The sequence below is a fragment of the Halichoerus grypus genome, chromosome 4, assembly GCF_964656455.1.
Source record: "Halichoerus grypus chromosome 4, mHalGry1.hap1.1, whole genome shotgun sequence".
Lineage (NCBI taxonomy): Eukaryota > Metazoa > Chordata > Mammalia > Carnivora > Phocidae > Halichoerus > Halichoerus grypus.
The window spans coordinates 55,747,053-55,772,208 of NC_135715.1; the positions used below are offsets into that span (position 1 = coordinate 55,747,053).

General features: G+C 39.8%; 1 protein-coding gene across 3 annotated transcripts in view; it reads right to left on the reverse strand.

The window, feature by feature from the left end:
- CPB2 (carboxypeptidase B2) overlaps positions 1-25,156 on the reverse strand; it is a 63,276-nt gene that overhangs the window by 18,997 nt on the left and 19,123 nt on the right. For 2 of the 3 annotated variants that reach the window (XM_078070349.1, XM_078070348.1), the window contains 5 exons: positions 13,728-13,803; positions 11,254-11,378; positions 9,414-9,522; positions 7,560-7,661; positions 5,230-5,334 (listed from right to left, as the gene is read on the reverse strand). In XM_078070349.1, the coding sequence (XP_077926475.1) occupies positions 5,230-5,334; positions 7,560-7,661; positions 9,414-9,522; positions 11,254-11,378; positions 13,728-13,803 (517 nt within the window). The remainder of the gene's footprint in view (positions 1-5,229; positions 5,335-7,559; positions 7,662-9,413; positions 9,523-11,253; positions 11,379-13,727; positions 13,804-25,156) is intronic. The other variant, XM_078070351.1, reaches the window with a different exon arrangement.

The following is a 25,156-nucleotide window of genomic DNA, read 5'->3' on the forward strand; positions in this document are numbered from 1 at the left end:
ATAAGTGGGAATTGGTGATCTGAAGAGAAATAACAGGATGAAACCAGGACCTCAGTGGTGAGGCTTAGAAAAAGGAAAGACAGGGGAAATTGTGCGTTAAGGGGACTTCTCAATGCCTATCTATAAGAGGAGACATGGACCCAAATGGGAGGGTGACCTGAATGGATCAGCTAGGTAATTTTATAGCATCCTCAGGACTTTGGGTATTTTCCTGATGGGCTAAGGGTAAGATTGGGTACTTGGTAATTGGGCAAACCTGTATTCTTTTCCAGGCATTGTGCTGATTAAGGGCAGAGATACATAGATACAGAGAAATGTAAGAAATGTTCTCAATTAACTTTGTGAATAACGTTATTACTCATTAAGACATTTTCAGATTTGATATTTATCCAGTAATTTGTATTTCAAAAGCATACAATCTAGATACATAATCATATCATTGAAGAAATACAACTTCTAAAATTCTATAAGCCTTATAATTCTGACTTGGTATATCACCTGTGTTTTAAAGACATGATTTTTTTAAATAACATTTTCAACCAAACTTGAACATGCTTATGAATCTAATAATTCTTTACCCATTAATTTGTGATTTGTGTATCACGGGGCTCTCCAAGCATGTGTTACCCACTGAGTTTTCGTGGTAGTTTGTAAATATGTTTACAGTCATGGTTTTATATCACTCTGGATCAGGTAGGTAGCTGAAGAAATTATGCCTGACACACAAATGACAAGAAATAAATATTTGTTGAAGGAATGATTTACCAACAAGTAACATAGTTGAAATCACTGTCCTAGTAATAAAAACAAGAGAAGAAAGATGAGAATAGAGGGAGGACTGCACAAGAGTGAGAGATTAGGGGGTGGGAAATAATAGTTTGTCTGATTCCTAGCAGCTCGGCCTGTGGCAGATGATTACTCACCAATCTTTTCCTGGGGTACACCAAAGCTTTGTCTTTGGCCCTAAACAATAACAACAATACCTACCAACAAATTAACCAGTAGCCATTTGACAGAATAAATTAGTACAAAAAGGCATATAAGATGCTATGAACAGAAGATTTTAAAATAAACCATTACTCCCGCTACCACTAGAAATACAGCAAAGAGCTGTAAGTCCCAGTTGTTCTACAATGGCAATAAAGCATTTAGCACAATGGTAGGTACTCTCTGGACCCCAGAGTTGTATTTGAGCCTAATTTGAGCATTAATTTAAATTTTAAATATAACGAGAGGATGTTGAATGCTGGGTCTATGAACCAAATAATATACTGAGTTATGGGTAACAACAACAAAAACTGACTTTAGAGATGGTCTTTGTCCCTAACAAACTGATAAAAGTGTCAAGTTGGAAAGTAAAGAAGAACAATTCAATGTTACAAGTATGAAAATAAAATCAGGATATACAAGGTGGCTTAGAAGGAGGACAGTTAATTCTGTGGGGTGTTTGGGGTTAGAACTCCTGAAGAGCACATCATGGGGACAAGACATTCAGGATATGGGTGAATGGGTGATGAACAGGTGTGAGGAATGACAGAAGTAGAAAGAGAGGAAATTAAGTGGTCAGATTGGAGTGGCTCCTCCCATCGTTCCTGGTTACTCTCCTTGGCCATATTCTGGATCTAAAGGTCAGGGAGAGAATTATTTTTGAGATCCAGAGGATGGCCATGGGGGAAATATACTAAAATAGAGTTGAGGTTAGGTTTGGTGATGTAGAGTTCAAGTTGCTGAGATGATTCTTTAGATGGACCTCACATATGGAAATTGAATTCACTCAGAATAAGGGCAAGAATTGGAGAGGAATAAAGAACCGCGAGCCAGGTTCCAGGGAATTATCTGGAGATCATTAGATGACTGTAAAAGGAAAAGACAAGGGTGGTTCAACCAGATCAGATCAGGAATTTGGAGAAACGGGCAACAGCAGTACAGGTTTCCCGCGCTATCCGAAAGCAGAGCGTGCCTATGAAACATTTCCATAAGCCAAAATGGCATAAAGTGAAAAGTATCCCCACTTGCCAAACACTTTTACATTAGTACCTGTTTTGGCTAACTGAAAGAAATCTGAAGGACATTTTTTTTTTTTTTTTTGCTTTAATGAAGAAAACCATTCCCATACGAATGTAGGTCTTTCATAAAAGTGAAGTGGCATCATGCCAACTTTTGGAAAGTAGGGGATACCTGTATTAGGACAGGAGAACATTGATCCACTACTCTGGTCCCTCAGCATATGGAGATATGGAAGAGCAGCCCCTCTCCTTGATGGAGCTTCCATGAAGCAGTGTTCTTCACAAGTCACGTGTCAGCTAAGGTGAGGGGCAGCAGAAGGAATTCTGTGGAGGCCCTGAGGTTGCAGGGTACCAACTTTGTGTGCAGCTACATGAGAGTTCTCCGGGTCAGAGGTTCAGAGGGAGGTTGGCACTGAGAAAAGCCAGTTGGCAGACAAAGTACTGAGCTAGATGTGATGCCCAATACATGTTCCTTGGGCTCCAGTGATGTGCCATACCGTGTGCTGAGTTTGGTCCTAGTGATGCAGTCATGCACAAGCCAGGCTCAGCCCCTGCCTTTGCGCTAGTAGAAGGGATCTAAATTTGGCCTCTACCGGATGAATGAGAGGCATAGAAAGAAATGACTGGCCTCAGGGTCCCCAAAGTGTAGAGCAATGCGTTTCCTTAAGCTGAGACTGCACCATACTGAGTTGGAGAAGAGAGTGAGAACTGTGAGATAGAAATATGTATATATGTTGGTCTCTACCCCACAGCCCCTCTGGTTCCTGGCACAGACCTTGTAATTTCCTAAATGATAAGAGCAATAAGGACCATCTTTTGGTCTAGTATTTGGTCTTTGACCTAGGTTCCTGACACAGGACTTTTAAATCCCTTGGAATTTCCTGGGTGATTGATGTGTCTTTTGTTCTCTCAGGTGACCCTTGGTGGGCTCCTGGAAGAACACTGCTCAACAGAAAGACCAAGCCAGGAACTTGGAACTCTTAGCCCCAACCCTATCCTCCAGGAAGGGGAGAGGGGTTAGAAATTGAGTTAATGATCCATCATGCCTACATGATGAAGGCGCTTTAAAAATCCCAAAGGTATGGGGTTCAGGGAGCTTCTGGGTTAGTGAACATGTGGAGGTGCTGGGAGAGTGGCTCATCTGAAGAGGGTGGGGGAGCTCCACGCCTCTTCCCACATACCTTGCCTTAGGCATCTCTTCCACTTGAATGTTCAACTATATCATTTATCATATCCTTTTCATAATAAACTGGTAAATAGTAAGTGAACCGTTTCTCTGAGTTCTGTGAGCTGCTCTAGCAAATTAATCAAACCTAAGGAGGAGGTCCTGGTAACCTTTGATTTGTAGCTGCTTAGTCAGAAGCACAGATAACAGCCTGGACTTTCAACCGGCATCTGAAGCGTGAGGGGGGCAGTCTTGTGGGACCGAGCCCTCACCCAGTGGGATCTGACTCAATCTCCATGTAGATAGTGTCAGAATTGAGTTAAATTGTAGGACACACAACAGGTGTCACAGAATTGCGTGGGGTGGGGAAAGTGCCCATGTATCTGGTGTCAGAAGTGTTGTGTGTGTGGTTGTTGTACAAGAGGAAAGGAGGAATCACAGGGTTGGTGTAGGTTTTCTTTACAGAGACTTAAAAGCTAAGACTTCAATTCATCTTTGGGTTCTTTACTTTTTAAATGTAAAATCTACCCACACAAAATTTTTAAAGCTAAATCTTTTATTTTTCCTTCTACAGTTGTTTGAATCATTATGAAAGATGATCTAAATTAGTTGTGGGCAGGCAAGGCTAGAGCTCCTGAAATGTGCATTAAAAAGAGTTTACTGACTGTGTTGCTTTGGGTTACAAAAATCAGATTCACGTTGTTGGGGCAAAATATTTGACAGTAAGGTTTTTGATCTGTATCTTGTTTCCCTTAGTATCTCCAGAGTCTGGAAACTCATAGGCAATTTATAAATATTTGTGGAATAAGTAATTGAAACTTGCAAAGATTCAGCAAGGGGGCAGGGTAGAGGTGAACATGTGTAATAGGAGAGAAGACGTGTCAGTTTGAGAAGGATAGCAAGTAAGGACAACTTCACCAATAGGAATTAGAGTCAATATGAATTAGAGTTTCTTTCTGGCCCTTTCCAGGTTCAGTGTTGGAATGAAAAAGAAGTGTTCTTTCTTGCTTGCTTTGCACCTTTCTTTCTCCACTAACTGGTACTCCATTCATTACCTAAAATGAATAAAACTACCCAACTTCAGGAAGGATCCTTAAATGGCTGGGCTGTGTTAAGGATCTAGTCAGTTGAGAACTATCCTCATTTGGTCAAGGTAGTACCGATCGTGGGCTGGGAACTTTGCAGAAGGCTCAGGGGTGCTGCAGCTCCCATCGGGGGGAAGAGCACATGGCAAGGCAGGAGAAGGTAGGTAGAAATGTTGTATTTGACAAGACCCAGCAAAGGCAACAATGTTTTTACCTTTGATGTACTTCATTTGTTAATCTATGTGATCAGATCAATCTAAGTGACTATCTTTTAATTTTTAAAAACAAATCTATTTTGTATAGTTGTATACCTGTGAATAGAGGGACAAGAACCATCAACAGAAGGACACATATTTTAAGTTACTCTTCCAGTGGTAAAGGCTCTTTGTATAAATCAATAGAGAGAACATTTATGCCCATTTTATAGGAACTGAAGCATAATTTTTATGCTTTCATTTATGATAGAGGTTTATAGTCATTATAATTTTGATTTTTATGCCAGACTCTTTGTCTTATATATGGATATATGGATTTTTTGCTGCCAAGGCCTTCTTCAGGAACAAAAATCCCCCATTATAACATATGAGAAAATATGATCTGCTCTGTAATGTACTTCATGTTCAATTTCCATGGGCAGACCATGGCCCTTAGTAAACACAATACAACTGTAAAATATTTCTTGATTATTTTCCAGTGTTTAGCCTTAGCCAGAAATGTAGGAAGGAAAAGGTGGACAATCTTTAGGGTGATTTAAATGCTTGAAGTTATGGTTCTCAAACTTAATATGCACAAAATCACCCGGGTAGCTTGTGAAAATTGTAGATTACCAGACCTCACCACCAGAGAGTTTAAGTCAAGAATTCTAGGATGTGACCTGGGAAAATGCATTTAATAAACAGTCCAGTTGATTCTGCGCATGTTGTCTTAGGCCACGCACTGAGAAACTCCGGCTTAAGAGAATGTAAATACTTACACGGTCTATGAACCACAAGCAGAAAGCAGGAGAGATCCATTCTCTGGCATGAATGCCACAGTCGATCCATATGGCATTTTTGGCTGTTTGTTCTTTCCTAGAAACCTGTCCAAAGAAAACCCACAACAATAACAAGAAGCTTCAGGATAATCCTTCCATTTATGTAGTGCTTATATTTAATTCTTGCAACAAATCTGTGAAACACGCATTATTCTCTGCATTCCTTTGAGGGTTTTCAAGGGACATTAAAAGCTGGTGAGATTAAAAGATACTAGTTAAAGTCACACAGCTGGTGAGAATCAGGATTGACATTTGCGCTCAGGACCTTTGATTTAGAGCCCTCTTTGTTCTTCCACAATTGCTTAGGCATACCAGAGTTGCACGTGGAAGTGTAGAAATAAAGACCAGAGCACTAGTACTTCAGCTGTATCTCGACACTTCCGTGAGGTAAATAGGTATGCGTGGCGTGGGCAGCTTTCTGTAGGAGACTGGAACAGAGAAAGGTTTGGGGAAGGGAAGCCAGTGGTGCTGAAGATAAACTTGGACTCCCTCACCGTTTTCCCCAGGGTGCATACTTTTTACGTATAGACTATTTCCTCATTGCCCACAGAAAAAAGCACACATTTAAGTTCACACAAACTTTTTACCACCAGGTGTGGGGACAGAGGCCTTGTTTTGATTCATTGTATGGGGAGCTAGTGCAAGCTGCCAATTCTGGAATAAGAGCTCCTAATCTGTCCTCAGTGATAGACTTTGGTGCCTTCAGAAGTGTTCTCAAAAACACCTCCACACAAAATGAATCATGGTTCATTTGCTTTCAAAAATTAGTTTCAACACAATTAGGGTATGGAAGGGAGGGAGAAGAGTATTATAAAATTAAACAAATATGTGGAGTTGATATTCCAAAACAAGAAAAGGAGAGAGTTAAATTTTTATTGCCATTCACCAGCACTCAGGGAAGTTTGTTCTTAACTAACCTGGAGCTAGTGATAATCCAATAAGAAAGCAAGGGAGAAAATCAAAGGGCATTGGCTTCAAAGAGTAAAATAGTACACAGAGGAGAACTATGTGGCTGATTTAATTTACTCAACTTAAAAGAAAATCTTGAGTTGTCTGGACTAGTTGCCTGACTCAATTTTCTGTCTAACAGTGCCAAGCAAACTCTCTTGGTACCGGTCCTGACACTGGGAAGATGAAGGAACCCCAGAGACTCCCATCGTGTGCATGTTCTTGGTCAAGTAAGACTGGAACTAAGGCACGCAGGAAACATGATCTTCTAATGTGTAAATCTGGGTCCCAGAAACACAAGTTCTGAAGAGCACATACATTATGGCCAAAAGCAAACGGCATGGGTAGGTAGAGCACAAATGCATGGATCCAATTTGATGGACCAACTCAGCTGTCAAGAAGACCTGATGTTTCATCTACCTTGAGTTTGCACTGCAGGTTCTTGTCAAAACAAATGAAAACCCAGGAACCCCGACTCAAAATCTTATCTTTGGCTGACTAAAGAGGCTCACCTCTCACAATTTAGATAGATAATGTTGGGAAACTATACATAAATTAAATGTTATTAAGTCAAAGGTATTTTTCTGATGCTTACTTTTTTCCTAGAACTTCTTTCTAATTATTTGGGTGGGGGGGCAGGGGGAACTGCTAAAAAAAAAATGCAGAATTAGAAATTAACAGCAGGAATTAGTATGGTTTCATGGCTCCCAAAAATTCTTTCTTTGGCCATATTCACAGACCTTTACTAAGGCCAATTTATTCAACTAAAAATAAATAACCAAACGGACAGGGATTGGAACAGAAGCTATCATATCAACCCTATTGCCAAGGCCCCCAACTTTGCCCTGGTTCCTATCTTACCCTGGGTTTGATTGTTCAGCTCTTTCTTTGGTTCCAAAAATTACAGCAGTATCAGTGTTTGTCTAACAAAAGATTCCTCTTCATTCTCCTCCCTGCCAGGTAACATTTCAGAGGTGGTGGTGGTGAGAGTAAATAAAGTACTTGAAAAATAATCCAGATGGCTCCGCTCCTTTTATGAAGGTAGTCACCAAAGCTTAGGAAGGTTAAATAGCTTATCTATGTCCCATAGACAGAGTAAATTCTAAAAATAGGTTTTTCACTGTTGCACCAACACTGCATTAGTAAAGGAAAGAATGTAAGGGTAATAACCAATCCCCAAATAGCTGGATATTAAAATTGAGGAACACTTGTAATACAAATATTTCCATAGCTCAAAAAAAAATCCAAGTTATAATAAGCAGCAGTGGAGAATTAATACATTCTCCAAAGTTGAGAGATCAATGACTCTCCCCACAACACACCTTTAAAACATAAAGTGGGTACTTCTCGTATGAGGATCCAATGTGGATTTTTTCAACCATTTCAGGATAGTACTTAGTTATGGCTTCCATCCAAGAGTAGATCTATCAAAAGAGAAACCAGCAGTCAGTCACAGAGAAAGTTCAAAGCATTTCCCTAGCCAAAGGAAGCAGACAATTTCTTCAGGGCAAGGCAATCCCTTTAAAACCTTTGTACAAAGAAAGAATAAGGAACCAAAGCAAGCTGGGGCTAGGTGTTTCTTCTGCTGTTTAGGAAAATCAGTAAAATTAAAGTTTTCAAAAGTATCAAGGTTTAGAGAAAGGGTAGAAGAGTACTAAGAAACTTACGACAAAGTAGGAAAAGTTAATCTTTAGAGTAGATCTCCTGAAAGTTATTTTTAAAGGCTCATCACATCGAATCCCTGCCTCCGTGTGTGAAATCTTCTTTACCATTCATTCCTGAGTTCACTTTTCTATGGGACTTTTTTTTTTTTTTAATATTCACTTTTCAAGAGTAACCTAAGGAAGTCCTGGGCACTATCTTTGCACAGGATAAATAGCAGTGCCATTGTTTCCCACTAGAGACCTGTGTACTCACAACAAGATGTGTAAAATGAGAGGAGGCAAAGCGGAGGACAATCTGGAGGGAAAACATTTTCTCCGAGAAGTGTGATTCAGGACCATTCTCCTGGCTGGAAGTCTAGTGGTACTGGTGATTCTGTCAAGATTACAGTGGGAGGACAAAACAAAACCTCCTGGCCCTGACTTTAGGCTAGTGGCCACTTCAAAGCAGGGTTTGAATGTTGGAGGGAAGAGGTCTCGGCAGAATAGAGACAAGGGAAGAGAGATAAAGGAGGGGGGTGCAATTTTAAGCTTCCCCATCAATCAGCCAAGCACATTGATTCTAGAAGGAGACTGAGTTCTGGTTTAACTGGAAAGGAACAGATGTTTTTGAAGATTAAATAGAAAATTGATTCTTATTTCTTAAGTCTTAGATGTCTTAAAAACATGGATATGGTCCTTAATAGTTTCTGGGCACCTAGCCAAAGATGATAAAAATACTTATATTAAGCAATAGAGCAGCATACTCCTATGAAAGGAGAAAAGGTATCGAGGGATTTTTATTACTTGGAGCATACTATATAAAAAGAAAGTCCTCCAAAGAGTTTACCCTTTCAACTAACAAATATGGGGATATGGTTCTTAGAGTATTACATGAAAGCTCACACCAATCAACTGAGCCCCAGCATCTTTCTCAGGTTCCCTCTAGAAAAATTGGAACCTGTAAGAACTGATAGAAAAAAAAATATCAATTTTTGATTAAAGTACAGGTGGTGAAAGAATAAAATACAGGTGGTGGTATTATTATTATTATTAGTTTAAATAGATTCCCCCTAAGGGGAATAAAATGCACTTGTTTACAGTGCGCTAAATATAAGTGTATAAATTCCTTTAATTCAGTGAGATAGTGTTGCCATTATTCAGTAAGAGTACAATCAGGGTAATGGTCCAAAGAGACATGATTAATTGGATTGTTAATTTTTTTGTAGCAGTTTCAATAAAAAGGGCCCTATTTTTTATTTCTTGTTATTCCTTAGCATGCAGTATTACTGCTAACAGGTAGAGATACTCTCAGCTGTGGACAAACAGCCTGCTTAGAAGCAGTTTACTAAATATAATGCAATCTTCTCAGGGCAGATATCTATAAGAGGGTAAGTTACCACCATATAATCAACCTAATCATGATTTTTTTTATCCTCTTCCACTAATTATGTTTCTTTAATAATAGCTCATGGTTGAAATGGCAATGCTAATTAAATGAAAATAGTAATTTTGGAGAGAAATGTAATGGCTTACTTCATTTAGTGGGTGATACCGTTCATAGTATGAGGAGGAAGTCCGGGGGGTGACCGTGTCATTGAGAGTTTGCTGTTGGATAAGATCTTTCACTTCTTCCACCAAGATTCTGGGGACAAAACAGAGGGAGAGCTGATTTCCAAACAGGACTCTTATTTTCCCATGGCCCATTGCAGGCACAACAACAGGTGAGCATGGGGAAAAATCATGGAGAAATCGAACAAGCAAATGTTCATCAAGGTGCAAACAATAACCCAGAACATTGTAGTAAGCTGAAATTCACAAACCTTCTTGGGAGACCCCACATAGGTGCCGGAGAGAAAGTGGCTCCTACATGGTATGTTTTCAGGGCCTCCAAAAACTCACCCTTTCCCCACCATTACCAACATTCCTTGATTGTGATTCATCAGTGTCTTTAATGTATAGATTAATGGACAACTTTCTTAAATCCAGAGTAACATTGTATTATTCTGGTTTTAGTTAAGGACCAAGGAGAAGCAGAAAGCCTTTTCTTTTTGTTTTTCATTGTGACAACCGTTGACCTATACCAGATGTTCTGCATAGCCAAAGATGATCAGATCTCTAGAGAAATAGAGGCACAGGGAAAGGGAAGGTACTGGAAAGTCATCTTGTTTAATTCTCTTCACAAGTACCCCCTTGTTAACTAGGCAAACATTGTAACTGAATTAAGCTGTTCCTTCACTCGGGATGAACAGTTTGAAAGTTAGCTATCATTTTAATATCATTTTCCTTTTTCTTTAAGGCCAACAGATAAAAGCCAAGGCTTTGACATCAGAAGAGTCTGAGTTCAACTCTTAGCTCTGCTATGTTCTATGTGGTATGATCTTGCAAAATTCCTTTGTGAATATGAAACATATTTCCATCTGCATAATGAGGATAGTATCTCTCTCACAGAGTTAAATAAGAGTTAAATGAAGCAATGTATATAAAGGCTCAGCACAGTCCCTGGAAGGCAGTAAACACCTATAACATATTATTAATAATTATTATAGTGGGTGCGCCTGGGTGGCTCAGTTGGTTAAGCGACTGCCTTCGGCTCAGGTCATGATCCCAGGGTCCTGGGATCAAGCCCCACATCAGGCTCCCTGCTCCTAGGTAGGCCTGCTTCTCCCTCTCCCACTCCCCCCGCTTGTGTTCCCTCTCTCGCTGTCCTTCTCTGTCAATTAAATAAATAAATAAAATATTAAAAAAAATAATTATTATAGCACATTATCCAAAGGCTGCCCATTGATACACAGAAGAGAGCATGGCCTCCAGGAAGTCCTAGGGTGGCAGGTGGAAGACCTACTCTTGGGCAGTGGATGCAGGAAGGAGACATTGGACAGGAGAATCCAAGAGGAAGGGACATGGAGTCTGAACAGAAATTGCCTCTGATACAGTGTTTCGTTTAGGGCCAGACATTCAAGAATGTTCACTGACCTTGTGAAGCAAGGAAGGAAGCCAAATCCCCTTTAGCGCTGCTTTTTCAAGAGATACCACAAAACCTACTAAGGTGAATGACAATTTTGCTCCCCAGGTCTAGGCACAGAGTAGAAGAACTACAAGAAGGAAGGAATAAGGAGGAACTCTAAGAGGCTCCTCAGATCGCTGAGTCTGAGGCATTTTCAGATAAGGGACCTAGGTCTTGAGAGATTAAACCACTTGTCCAAGGTCACAGAGCTAGCCACTGGGGCCTCATCACCAGTCCACTTTAGAGATTTCCATGTTGCCATGTTCAACATAAGTGTTTATTTTTCCAGGAAGCAATTATACCATCCGCTAGCAAAATACATCATAGGTGCTTATAATGGCTACTCAATAAATATTGAATGATGCCTACCTGAATTGAATTGTGCTGTCATGTAAATGGGCTTTCACATTGTTTACATCAGACTCATTCACAAAAAAATGGACTTCTTTCTGCTTCTTAATAAATTCAGCTGTTACTGGCTGCCAGAGAACAATCTGCATTTTCAAGGGGCAAAAAATGAAAACAAAAATGGTTGTTCACATCATTCTCATCTGTAGCTAAAGCCATAAGAATGTGTCCCTAGGAGAAATGAAAAACACATTTCCTGGCTGCTGGTAACCAGTCACTATTCACACACGTGGCAGTGTAAACATTTATCTTGCAGGGGGCTTGTTTTATTCTTCTCTGTAACCCCAGTTGCTAAAGAGGGCCTGGGACATATAGAGCACTCAATAAATATTTGGTGAGACAAGAATAAATGAGTGAATGAATATATTTTTGACCCAACTATAAAGCTGGCTCTGTATGTCAGATGTGTAAAGGAGAAATGCACTTCTGTCTAGAAAGTTAATTAAGTGTTGATTTTCTTTAAAAGAATTCCATGTCCTTGATATTATTATCCTTCAGTATTCCTTTTCTTTAATCTAATTATGGACTTTGGGCAATGCCTTTCAATAATACTTACACTTTTTTCTGTTTTACTGGGCTTTTTCCAAGCACTTTCATACCCATTTCCTTTGACCGTTATAATTATACTTTGCTATGGGCTAGCAGGTGTTATTATTTCCATTGTTATTATTTCATTGGAAATAATGAAGAAATTAATGCTCATAGCCAACTTGTCTAAAATCATACATGTAGGAAGTGGCAGAACAAGAACTCTGATGCTTCCTCTGGTGGTATGTCCTCTGGCCGTGGTGTGGTGGCCATGAAAACGCACCGCTCAGTTCTGTTGAGAGGAGCACAGTTGAAAGCCCTTCCCAGTCCCTGTACCTCTTGGTCCACTGGAGACTGAGGCCAAGCTGCCCTAGGGCTGCAGCCAGCCACTGACTGAGCACCGAGGGCATATTCCTGTAGGCCCATTTCTGCAAGATCTGGGTTTCCTCTTCCAGGTAGCTTTGGCCTAAGGATGCACCACTGGTCCAGCCAAACCTTCAACAGAACTACCCTAGAGAACCTCCATTTCTGCACAAGCGTCAGAGCTGCGTCATGGTCTGAAAGTGCCCCCTACCATCTCTAGCTTCCTCCTCTTCATCCATCACAAGCATTCCCCCCCAATCCATCCCTGGCATCTTTGTTTTTTTTTAAGATTTTATTTTTTTATTTATTTATCTGAGAGAGAGAGAGAGAGAGAAAGAGAGAGAGAGAGAGATGGTGAGAATAGGAACACAAGCAGAGGGAGTATGAGAGGGAGAAGCAGGCTTCCTGCTGGGCAGGGAGCCCGGTGCAGAGCTCGATTCCAGGACCCTGGGATCATGACTTGAGCTGAAGGCAGACGCTTAACGACTGAGCCACCCAGGCACCCCCATCCCTGGCATCTTTAATCTGGTTTTGATGTCTGCTTCTTGGAGAACCTTAACTGACAAATAGGGAGACATCAATTTTCTACCATGACATTTTGTAACTCTTGTCAGCTTTCTACACATTAAGCATTCTGGGGAGATGGGTCCCAGGCATGAAGATTTTAATAAATGTTCCCTTGTGGTTTGATACTTATTCCTTTTACAAACCATTGTTTTATAAACAAAGTTCTATTGGACTTCTGTTATCACAACATCTTTGTAAGTACACACTTTAATTCCCAAAGTACAATTATTATGAAATTGGCTGAAAAGCCAATAGCACAAATGAAGAAGTTTTGATTTTAGCAACCAGCAAAATCATGTGATGATGGGAAGGGTGAGATGGCTATAAGAAGAGGGGTTTAAGGGCGCCTGCGTGGCTCAGTTGGTTAAGGTCTGACTCTTGACTTTGGCTCAGGTCATGATCTCAGGGTCGTGAGATCGAGCCTTGTGTCACGCTCCTGGCTGGGCATGGAGCCTGCTTAAGATTCTCTCTCTCTCTCTTTTTCTGCCCCTCCCCCCTGCTCGCTCTCTATTTCAAAAAAAAGGGGGGGTTATACCAACTATATGTAATTCAGACAGCATATGAGAGAACATCGTACACAAAAGTCACACCTAGTGAGGCTAACATACAGTTGATCCTTGAAGAATGTGGGGGTTAGGGGTGCCGACTCCCATGCAGTTGAAAATCTGCATATAACTTTTGATTTCCCCAAAACTTAACTACTAACAGCCCACTGTTAACTGGATCCTTACTGATAACATAAACAGTTGATGAACATGTATTTCATGTGCTGTATGTATTATATACTGTATTCTTATAATTAAGCTAGGGAAAAGAAAATGTTATTAAGAAAATCATAAGGAAAATACATTTACAGTACTATACTGTATTTCTCAGAAAAAACAAACAAACAAACAATCTGTGTGTAAGTGGATCCCCACAGTTCAAATCAGTGTTATTCAAGGGTCGCCTGTAAAGATAAATGAAGGAGAATTTACCTCGTATGTTGTAGTAAGATTCTGCAGAATCTGAACTTGCCTGGAGGTTCTAGGAAGAGCAGATAAAACCTGGCCACTGGGAAAAAATAACACAGAATTTTGATGTTAAATAAAAAAGTGAAAATGAGATAAATTATACTGGGAGGGGCTTCTAGGTAATTGTGAAAAGGAAACAAACTTTAAATGGTAAAAGAGGATCTTGCTACAGACTAAGTGTTAAAAAGAGAACATGTACTTTCTCGTTCTTTCTGCTCCTGAGCACCTGCCAAATCAATAACTCTGTTGAATGGGAGTACTTGCTTCTTTCTTCTCCTTTGTGTGCGTGTGCATACCTGGGTGGTTTGAATTTTAAAAATTAAATATTTGATGCATAAGGGAATATTTATATTAACATTCACTGATTACATAATAAGATGAATGCCTGGGAACCCATTATGCCACTTAAGAAATCCGTTATTGGTTGTCCTTGAAGCTCCTTATGTCCTTGTCCCCACTCTGTCTCCCCGCCACACCCCAAAGGTATCCACTACCTTAAATTTTCATTTTGCTCCTTCCCTTACTTTTCCTCAATAGTATGGATTCTTAAATACATGTTTGGATTCTTTAATGTGTAGATTCTTAAGATACCCTTAGATTTGCTTGATTTAACTCTATAAAAATGGTGTACTATATATATCCTCCTATATCTTATTTTTCTCACTCAACATTGTATCTTCAAGTTTATCATCTGTGTTGAAAAATGTAGCCATAGTCCCCATGTGTTGGAATTTGTCTACAAGTGGAATTGCTATTTCTTGGGGGTACACATATTTTAATTTCAAAGAATAGTACCAAATTATTTCTCAAACTTTTTCCACAGTGGCTGCACCAGTTTGCATTCTCACCAATAGCACATGAGGGTTCTTTTTTACCATATCCTCACCAACACTTGTTGTTTTTTGTGTTTTTTGTTTTAACCACTCTGACAGGTGTGAGGTGGTATCTCACTGTGGTTTTGATTTGTATTTCTCTGATGATGAGTGATGTTGAGCATTTTTTCATGTGTCTGTTGGCCACCTGTATTCTTTGGAGAAATGTCTGTTCATGTCTTTATGCCCATTTTTAATTGGATTATTTGGGGGTTTCTTTGGGTTTCTATTTTTTTGATGTTGAGTTGTATAAGTTCTTTATATATTTCTGATAGTAACCTTTTATCAGGTATGTCATTTACAAATATCTTCTCCCATTCCCTAGGTTGTCTTTTAGTTTTGTCTTTTGTCTTTCTTATTTAAGTTTTTAAATGTATTTGAAAATTATTTGTTTGTGTGCCGTGTAAAGAAGGACTTGAGTTCCTTTTTTTCTTCTTAGCGTCATTTGTTAATCATTAATACTTTCCCCAGGGATCAGCTATGCCAATTCTGTCATGTATAAGTTTTCATACTCTTCGGCAGAGACAATGCTTGTTCATCACATCATTTTTTGTTTCTGGGGATACACAAAAAATCTGCATTTCCCAGCCTTCCATGTGGTTGTATTGAGACCATGTGCTTGAGTTCTCAACAACGGAAATGTGGGAGGGAGGGGTGTGCCACAGTTAAGAGCAGGTGGGAGTCTTTATGTGCTATGTGGTCTCTTACCCTGGGGCTAGAAGCAAAGAACCCCAAGGAGTTGTAATAGGGAAGCAGCCCAGATCTTCAAGTTGGAGGAGAGGCCCAGGGAGAGCCGGATGGCTTCATTAATTGATATGCGTGACAAAGAAACCTGTGTTGTGGCAAGTAAAGCTATTTCAGGGTGCATTAGTTATATAGCATAATCAAGGATTACCCTTACTGATATGGTGTGGTCTATTTCTTGGATCTCTTTTAAGTTCCATGGATTTACTTGTCTATCTTTGGGCTGATACCATTCATCCATGTGATTGTAGCTTCATATTAAATCTTAACAACCTACAGGACAAGCTCCTGTTTCCCCTCTCCCTTGTCTAGTTCTTTTTAGAGATTTTCTTGGTTTGACATTTTGCTTTTCCAAATAAATTTTAAAAATCAGAGAGGAAAAATGAAACAAGACAAAACCAGAGAGGGAGACAAACCATAAGAGACTCTTAATCTTAGGAAACAAACTGAGGGTTGCTGGAGGGGAGGGGGATGGGAGAATGGGGATGGGAGGATGGGTGATGGACACTGGGGAGGCTATGTGTTGTGGTGAGCGTTGGGTGTTATGTAAGACTGATGAATCACAGACCTGTACCTCTGAAACAAATAATACATTATATGTTAATTAATTGGATTTGAATTTTTTAAAAAATCAGCTTGTTGTGTTCCATGAAAAAAGTTTGGATTTTGATTAGTATTATTATAAATCAATAATTTGGGAGAATTGACATTCTCCTGATTCTGAGTCTCCTTATCATTAATACAATAGATTTGCCTACCAGTTTAGGCATTCTTTAATAACCGTCAAAAATATTTTATAATTTTATCCATAAAAATATTACATATGGGCATCGATGCCTGTGATCTCTAGGTTTACTAAAGGCTAGGTTTATTTGGGCAGTATTAGAAAAAAATACCAATTCGGGATACTCTCAAGAATTTTAATAGGGCCAAAACAAAGTTGGTGACCTAAAGGCTTGTTGGTAATGGGGAGTTTCTACATGAAGTTAGTGAAAAATGAGATTTGTCTTCTCTTAGGAAAACGGGCAGCTCTCTCCAGCCTAATGTGTATTGTTCGTGTTCGTCCTGACCGTTCACCAAACAGCTAGTCACGGAGAACGTGGGCAGGTCACGGCCCTCCAGAAACGGTTTCTGCATTGAGTATGGTTTGTTTTCTTTTACTCACCTGCTTGAACACTTGAATAAACCATTCTCCAGTTTAAAAAATATATATATATATTGCATATTTTTATTATATTTATTCTAGCAAATTTTTTTCTTTCATAAATAGTGATTTTTAGTATTCCATCTCTTCATTCTTTCTTGTTGAGGCATAGAAATGAAATAAATTTTTAGATATTAATTTTCTATCCAGATCCCTTGGTAGTTTCAACCATTTTAATGTAGATATTTTGGGTTTTTTTCTTTGCAAGAAATCATTACAATTGTACATACTAAATTTTGCTTCTTTCATTTCAAAGCTTGTAGAATTTTTTTTTCTTGCCTGACTGTATTGACCAGGACCTGCAGTACAGTGTTGAACGGAAGTGGAAATAAAATGCATGATGCGTAATTTTTAAGAAAAATTTTATAATGTTTCACCATTAGAATGCTTGTGGCAGGGTTTTATAGGTGCCTTTTATCAGGGTAAAGAAGTTCCCTTCTACTCTCTGCTATGAGTTTTTATAAGGAATGGATGTGGATTTTATCCTGTTTTTATGAGATGAGCAGAGTGTTTTATAGTTTCATCTCTTAATGTGATGAATTACATCAATAGATTCTTTTTTAAGTAGACACCTGGTTTAATTTGTTTTCTCACCTTTGCTTTGTAATATTTCTTTCTACCTTATAATGCTTGCTGGGGCCATAAGGGATGCTCAGCAATTCTTGCAAAGCCAAGGCAATAGATTAGTGTGAATCAACGTGGATTGACTTTATTTTTACATACCACCTAATCAGAAAGGAAAGAATTTCTTAAAAAATATTCTCATTCTTGCAGCTTTCTATCCATTTTGCAGGTAAGGGAGATTTGGATAAATAGAGAATGGAGGCAGTGAGGTGAGGAATTGCAGATATATGTGGAATCTGTTAACAACAATGGCATTCTCAAATTTCTAGTATGCCTCGAAGTAACGATTTTATTTACATTAACATTAAGCTATATTGGTGGCATTTGCCAGAGGGGGCCCATTTTTTAACTTAAAGAAGTTTTTCTTTTATTTTTAGACAAATATTATCCTTGAAATGTGGGTTAAGTATTTTTTTTGATCACAAAGAAAATGTTTTTCTCTTTCTTTATTTAAAACTAATCTTAGCAGGCGCCTGGGTGGCTCAGTTAGTTAAGTGTCTGCCTTGGGCTCAGGTCATGATCTTAGGGTCTTGGGACCGAGCCCCACATTGGGCTCCCTGCTCAGCGGGGAGTCTGCTTCTCCTTCTCCTACTGCCCCTCTCCTCTGCTCATGCTGTCTCTCTCTCTCTCTAATAAATAAATAAAATCTTATAAAAAAAATAAAAAAAAATAAAACTAGTCTTAGACTTTGGGGTGCCTGGGTGGCTCAGTTGGTTGAGTGTCTGACTCTTGATTTCATCTCAGGTCATGATCTCAGGGTTGTGGGCTCCATCCCCACATCGGGGTCTGCACTGGTCATGGAGCCTGCTTGAGATTCTCTCTCTCCCTCTCTCAAAAACAAAAACAAAAACAAAAACAAAAACAAAACAAAACAAAACAAAACTAATCTTAGATTTTGCTCTTAGTCAAGATGGAGAAACAAGGACTAGGTTTACTCTCCTGCCAGAAATAAATAAAAAACTGGACTCTCTCTCTCTCTCTCTCTATATATATATGTATATATATGCACTTAAAAATTGAATATCAGCAACATGATGACTAGATACAACATTGTATCCTAGATTAGATCCTGAAACAGAAAAAGAACATTAGTAGAAAAACTGATGAAATCCAAACAAAGTCTGGAGTTTAGATAATAGTAATAGTGTTAACAATGTTGGATATTTAGTTTTGACAAATATAACATGGTAATGTAAGATCCTGTAAGGGAAACTGAGTGAAGAGTATTCAGGAACTCTCTGTAATATCTTGCAACTTTTCTGTAAATCTAAAATTATTCCAAATAAAATTTTTATTAAAAAAATGTAACAAGAGCTCTGGAAGTGCAAAAGAGGTTATGACAACATATGCTTGTCATTATTAGCAAAGGCATTATGGAAGAGATGATTGGGTAAGTTAGAGTGTGGAAAGACCCTGTGGCAGGAGACAAAAAGGCACTGTTGGGGAAATAGCAAGCTGTTCCTTGTTGCCAAGTGTAGGATAGGATAGTAGCTAGACAGAAATTAACTGGAAAACTTATTTTCATCCTCCTCTAGAGAAGGTTTTGAATGCACATTGAGAAATCTGGTCTTTATCTTGTAGGCAATTAGGAGTTAAGAAAAGGACATCACTTGTGATTTATATGAATAACTTTGACAGCAGAATGGAGGGTGGTTTTATTTTAGAAATCCTAATTAAAAGATTTAGATTCTGGAAATAAGTCTATGGAGACTTGATTTTCAGAAGAAGGAAAGACCAGCTCACAGAAAAAAGAGACTAGGAAATTTTATGTCAATCCCTGGTACAGTGTTAGTGTACATTATTCAACCAGTGCTTAAAGAAATATATTAAAGGGTAGGTACTGCAGGATCATTCATAGTAACCTGGAAACCACATGAATGCCTCTCAGTAACAGAATTGTTGAATGATGGTGATGTCTGCACATTCTGGAATGTTTTGTAGTCATTATAAAGAATGAGTTAGATTTATAACAGTTAACTTGCAGGAGACTTACATGACATTCTAAGAGAAAGAAACAAGATATGGAGAAGTCTATAAAATATCCCATTTTTGTGAAAAAAATATATTAGAAAGAAAAAGGAAAATTACATGTGTTAAAAGCAGGAGAAAAGTGATGAATGAATAAGCAGCACATAGTTAACGTTGATTTGGATGGTGGGGGATGGCCGTTGAAAGACTGGGTAGGTGAGAGAAGTGGGGGGAGGTAATAAGATTGTTTTTTAAAAGAAAGGACTCTATAGTTCCAATAGAAGATCCGATATTTGACGAATATAAAATTACACAAGGGTGTATATAAATGTATAGACAAACACAGGAAAGAATGATCACCAAAATGTTAATGATGTTTTCTCAGGGTGATGAAATCTCTGTCTTTTTTCGCCCCAATTTTATGCCTTTCCGTATTACTAATTAACCAAAAAAAGCTCTTATTTTATTTAATCGGGGGAAAAACTATTAAAATGTTACTCTAACTGTGAAAAAACCACTGCCAAGCTTCTTATACTGCTGATGACCTTTTTGCTAGAACATTCCTTGTTGTTTTTAAATGTTCTCTGAGCCCATCAGGGGAGTATAGTGGGTTTTCTAGTCTTTTATAGTATTTTCATTCTAGCATGTCCTGTTCTAAGAATTTTTTTTATTTTTTCTTTCACCATCTGCCATAATAGCTCTGGCATTTCTAGTTCACTAAATGTAGGCCACTGTTTTCTCCAAGCTTCCAAAAAAAAAAAATCCTAGCAGCAATTAGCACCACCTCCCAAGGATCTAACTAGAATGTCAAATCCTGTATCTTGGGTGAGTGTACCTCTTTGGAGATATAGTCCCTCTCCTTTATTAACATACTCAGCACTTGTGCTGCCAGATTATGTCATGACTTAACCCTAGCTACCAGTTACGAGGGTAGGAGGAGAGGTGGGAGTAGATTCTGAGGGCTGAAAGTAAGAGATGACATTACAGAACTGAGCTCTCCCATAGCAATGGGGGTGACGAAATCGTTATACAATAGAAGCCAGGTGGCAGTGTTTAACCATCCTTGACAAGTTGGGCCCAGAAGAACATGATCCACAGAAAGCTATAGAGTTAGTTAAAAGAACATAGAGTTCTCAGGGGCAGGCTAAATGGCAGCCAACAAAAGCATTGTTCAATCTTTACAATCGAAATAAATCAAGGATGAATATGAGAGAAGCTAAGGACAGCTATCCCAATCAAGAGTCACAATCCATTGCCCAGTTTCCAGATGTAGGTTCTTAGACCCAGAATTTCTTTCCTGAAGTGGGGAGGTGAGTCCCCCAAGGAAAGACCCTGCAACAGTATAGAAAGGGTATACGATCATTACTTCCTCTGTCCCTTCCCAAAGCAACCTATGAAAATGTACTCAGGAACTCTGCACACTGGAGAAAGGGGAATACTCGATCATTCTGAGGTCTTTTGGATGCAGGGTCCAAGCTGACACTGACACCTGGAGATCTGGAGTGCTAGTCTAGGTCCAGCTCTTGGTGGAGGCACTGGGTCTATGGACCCACCAATGATCATTTCCCTGGTCCCCAAATGTAAAACTGAGATGGACATACTTGGTAATTGGTAGAACCCCCACATCAGTTCCTTGCCTGTAAAGTAAGAGCTGTCATAGTGGGAAAAGCCAAAAGATGAAGCCCTCACCCTCAGCCAGGAGAAGGAAAAAAATCCCAAACAAACCAAAGAAGCATTCTGGGGGAAATGGCAGATATTAGTGCCACCCTTAAAGACCTAAAGATGCAAGGGTGGTGGTTTCTACAAATCCACTTTAAATTCATTAGTCTGGCTTTCACAAAAACCAGATGGGTCCATTGTGGACAGCTAATAACTGAGCAAGGTGGGGATACCAAAGCAGGCTCATTACTGAAAGATGGGGGGGAGGGGCTCTTCGGATGGATGACATTAGCTCAAGAACCATCTTATCAACTTTGCAAAAACTTTCTTAGAACTGCACTACAATCTAAGACCTTCTGTGTTCCACCTTCCTTCCTTCCTTTTTTCCTCCACAGGGATTAAATCAGCATTGCAGTTTTATGTCTCTCCCAAGAGCCTCTTCTTGTCCCCTCCTCATTTCTTCCTTTCAAGCATTTTTCTCAATACATCTCTTGTATGTCTAATTCTAACTTGGTGTCTGCTTCTTGGAGGACTAGGGAAGTGGGAAGAAAGTGTGGAGATCTTTGTATCACATTGTAACCCCTAACAGAGAGCACCCACCAAACAACAAGCACTAACTAACTATGTAAACAAAATGATTAGGCAGTTGATGTCAGCCAGCCTCTGTCAACAGTCACCCCAATGCTGGCACAAAGGGCACGTGAACAGAATAGCCATGATGGCGAAGATGGGAAGTTTTGCGTGGCCCAACAGGATGGGTTCTTACTCACCAAGATTGATAGAGCAACTGTTGCTGCCAAATGTCCAACTTGACAGCAATAGAAACCAAAACCAAGCCCTTTAATCAGCACCATTCCACGAAGAAACCAAGCAACCGCTTGGGGAGAAGTTGCCTACTTTGGTCCCCTTCCACTCTGGGTCTGGATTTGCCTCTTTTACCTGCAGGGTCTCAACTAATGTTACCATAGCAGGACTTATATAATGTTTGATCCACACAGGATCCCACCTAACTCTGTATCCAATTAAGGGATCCACTTTACAACAAGGGAGGTGCAGAATGGGCACCTCCATGGGATCCACTGGACATATCACGTACCACACCACCCAGAAGCAGCTAGCCACATACAGCAATTAGAATGGATTATCTGAGGTGCTAGCTTGGAAAGGGGCAACATCTTCCAGAATGCAGTTTTAAATCAATAATCATTATATGGTGTGGTGTCTCTACAAGTTAGAATACATGGTTCCCGGAACCAAGCTGAAGTGGCTTTATTCACCACCATTCCAGGTGAATTAGGGGAATTTGTACTTGCAATCTACAAATATGGCTCTATAAATTTAAAAGTTCTGGTTCCCAGAAGAGGAAAAACTCCCACAGGGGTCATGGCAAGAGTCTTATTAAACTGACTGCTGTTGCAGCTACCCAGTCATTTCAGTCTCCTTGTCCCAAAAGATTATCAGGAAGGAGAGGAGTTATGCTGGAAGGGGTAAGTGACCTTGATCATCAGGAGGATATTGAGGGCTGCATTCACACACAGTTACGCTGGCAGGGAAGAATACATTTGGTACGTAGATGATAAACTTAGGCATTCTGTAATACTCCCTCGTCCAATTTTGATGTATATGGACAAATGCAACAGTCATGGCCCAAAAGGACATGGTGATTGGAGGCTCTGACCCTTGAAGGTCGAGGGGCTGGGTCATCTCACCAGGTAAGTCATCTAGACCACGGTAAGCACTGTGAAAGGGAAGCAGAATGGATTGTAGAAAAGAAAAAAGATGAGTATTGGTTATTGTCTCAAGACTAGGTATAGCTGTGGTGGGCTGCAGTTAATCCCACTAATGTTCCTCTTGTGTGTTTCCTCCAGCAAAGGAGAGCAACCAGAATCCAGAGGAGCTGCTCCCAAAGCTTATTTTGGAAGCAGATTGATCTGAGTGGCACAAGGGCTGGACTATAGGAGACGCCATGTTGTGCTGCGCAGGTCCCCATGCAGAAATGAACTCTTGTTTCCCCAGCTTCTGCAGGTGTTGGCTGCAGTCACTCGAGTCCCTTTCTAGGACTTTTCCTTGACTGAAGAAGGACATGTTGCCAAGGTCATGCCCCTTCCCAGGTATAGTCCACCTCCAATGACTAATAAGTATGGGTTATATACTATATATATATATATATATATATATATATATATATATGCCCTTGCCCCAGTGTGGGACAACTTTGCACGGACAACTCAGCTTTAGGGATCCCAGGGCTTCATGTGACTGCGTCATTTTTCAGTTTCTCCTCATCCAGTTGTCTTTCCTTCATTCCTGCACAAATGCTGGTCCCAAGATCGCTTTCCAGGAAACGTCCTACATACAAATCTCTATCTCAGAGCCTGCTTCCTGGGGAAACTAACCCACAACAGATACAGGGGTCTACTATGTGGGATAAAACATGTGAAGTGCTCTATGAGTTTGTATTCTCTGTTATAAGAATACAAAGTCAGAAGTTATTGGGGGCTGAGGTCATCAGAGAATGGAGACACTTTGAGCTGGACTTCTGAGATGGGCAAGATATGGTAAATATAGGGATATTAGACTGAGATAGGTAGAAGTTTGGCAGATGAATTGGAGAAGAAATGGCATAAGTACTGATACATAAGTGGAAAAGCGAAAGCAGAGCTCAAGGAATGGCAAGTGATCCGGGTGGGCAGGAATATAGGGCTTCTGTTGGGATGTACCAGGAAATAAAAGCAGGATGAATGGGCAGGATGGGATCTGACCACTGAGAGTCTTAAAAGCTGGGGTCAGGATTGTGGCCCTTATTTATAAGGTCATTGGGCCCCATTTGGGGTATTTGAGCCAAAGAGTGAAAAACTCAAAGCTCTCTTTTAATGTGAAGTATAAAGAAGTGGGGACTCATATAAGTAAATCATAATTTGAGAGTGAACTCTGTTCACTCTTAAGCTAACTCTGTTAGCTTAAGCTAACAATGAAATGGGATGCCTTTTACCCAGCAATGTGCTCTCCATTATTCCAACAGGCTACATTTCAATCCCACGTAAGGGAAGTGCTGTGTTGACTAGAAGATAAGGGCATTTTTCTAATGTATTTGACCAAAGTTAGTCAACAGAAAAGAGAAAAAAAGAAAAAGTAAAGGTAAAAAATGTGTTATCCCAATGGGCCTCTTTCTTAAGGAGAAAAAAATTTAAGGAAATATAGAAAAATAAATCGGGAAGTGTGGAGGACTAAAATGATGAGGGTACAACTGCACCATACAATATATTAATGTGTCCACGTTCCAACTGTGGTGAGCCAGACTCTTCCTGTCTCCACCTGTTTGGCCCAAGTGCCAACACAATAGAATCAGGAAATGGGATGAGGGTCAGTCAGGTCACCTTATGTAGAGCTTACATAGTTTCTGAAAATCAGTTTCCTGACTCAGCGCCCCCTTACTTCATCAGAAAGAGGCTCTGAAGACTGGTCAGAGTGGAGAAAGGGAGAAGATTTGTGACAACATTTCTTTGCAGCACATTGTTGCAGTCTCGTCAGTACCCTTTCTCCCAAAGAGGATGAAGTTTGGAGGTGTTACTTCCCTCATCTCCAGCTAGTAAGGGGGCACTTTCAAGGGGTAATGGGGAAGTCTGAACATGTTTCCTCAAGTTTAGGGACACAGGGACTGGTGCCTGGCTTGCTCCCAAGCCAGCTAAACATGCATGTGGCTGGTCTCCAGTTGGTTGGACAGTGATTAAAATCAAAAGAAGAAATACTTCATGGGCAAGTAGTTATAACTCAGATGCTGTCGGATAACGCCGCCTACAGGGGCAAGAACGTGGGGGTGAAGGCAAGATTCCTAGGGGTGAAACATGGAGTCACAATGGCCACCTAGTGAGAGAAGCATCTATCCCTGGTCTGGAGAATTCCTCAGCAAAGGAATCTGAAAAATTTCTAAGAAGTTAAAACCCAAGAAAAGGGCAAATGAGAAAAAGAGTCAGGGGTGTGTATGGAGAGGGCATGAGGAGTTGTTTTCCTATAGAAACTGACATTTGAATAATACCTTGAATGGACCCAATATTCTAGTTTCGACATCGAGATTGTTTGCATGTTAACACGACCCCAAAATTATCAGTTACTTAAGAGTGGACTAAAAAGTCAGTATTTGCACACTTTCCATGTAGGGGCAGAGAAAGATTACTCTACCACATGGAACATAATAGGGCAAAGGGAGATGAGAAAATAAAGAAATGTTTTGATTGCATCTCTGAAGTGATACAGTTAGAGGATTTAACCGATAGCCAATTGAAGATTTAAAAAAAAAATAGTCTTGCACCAAATATCGAGTG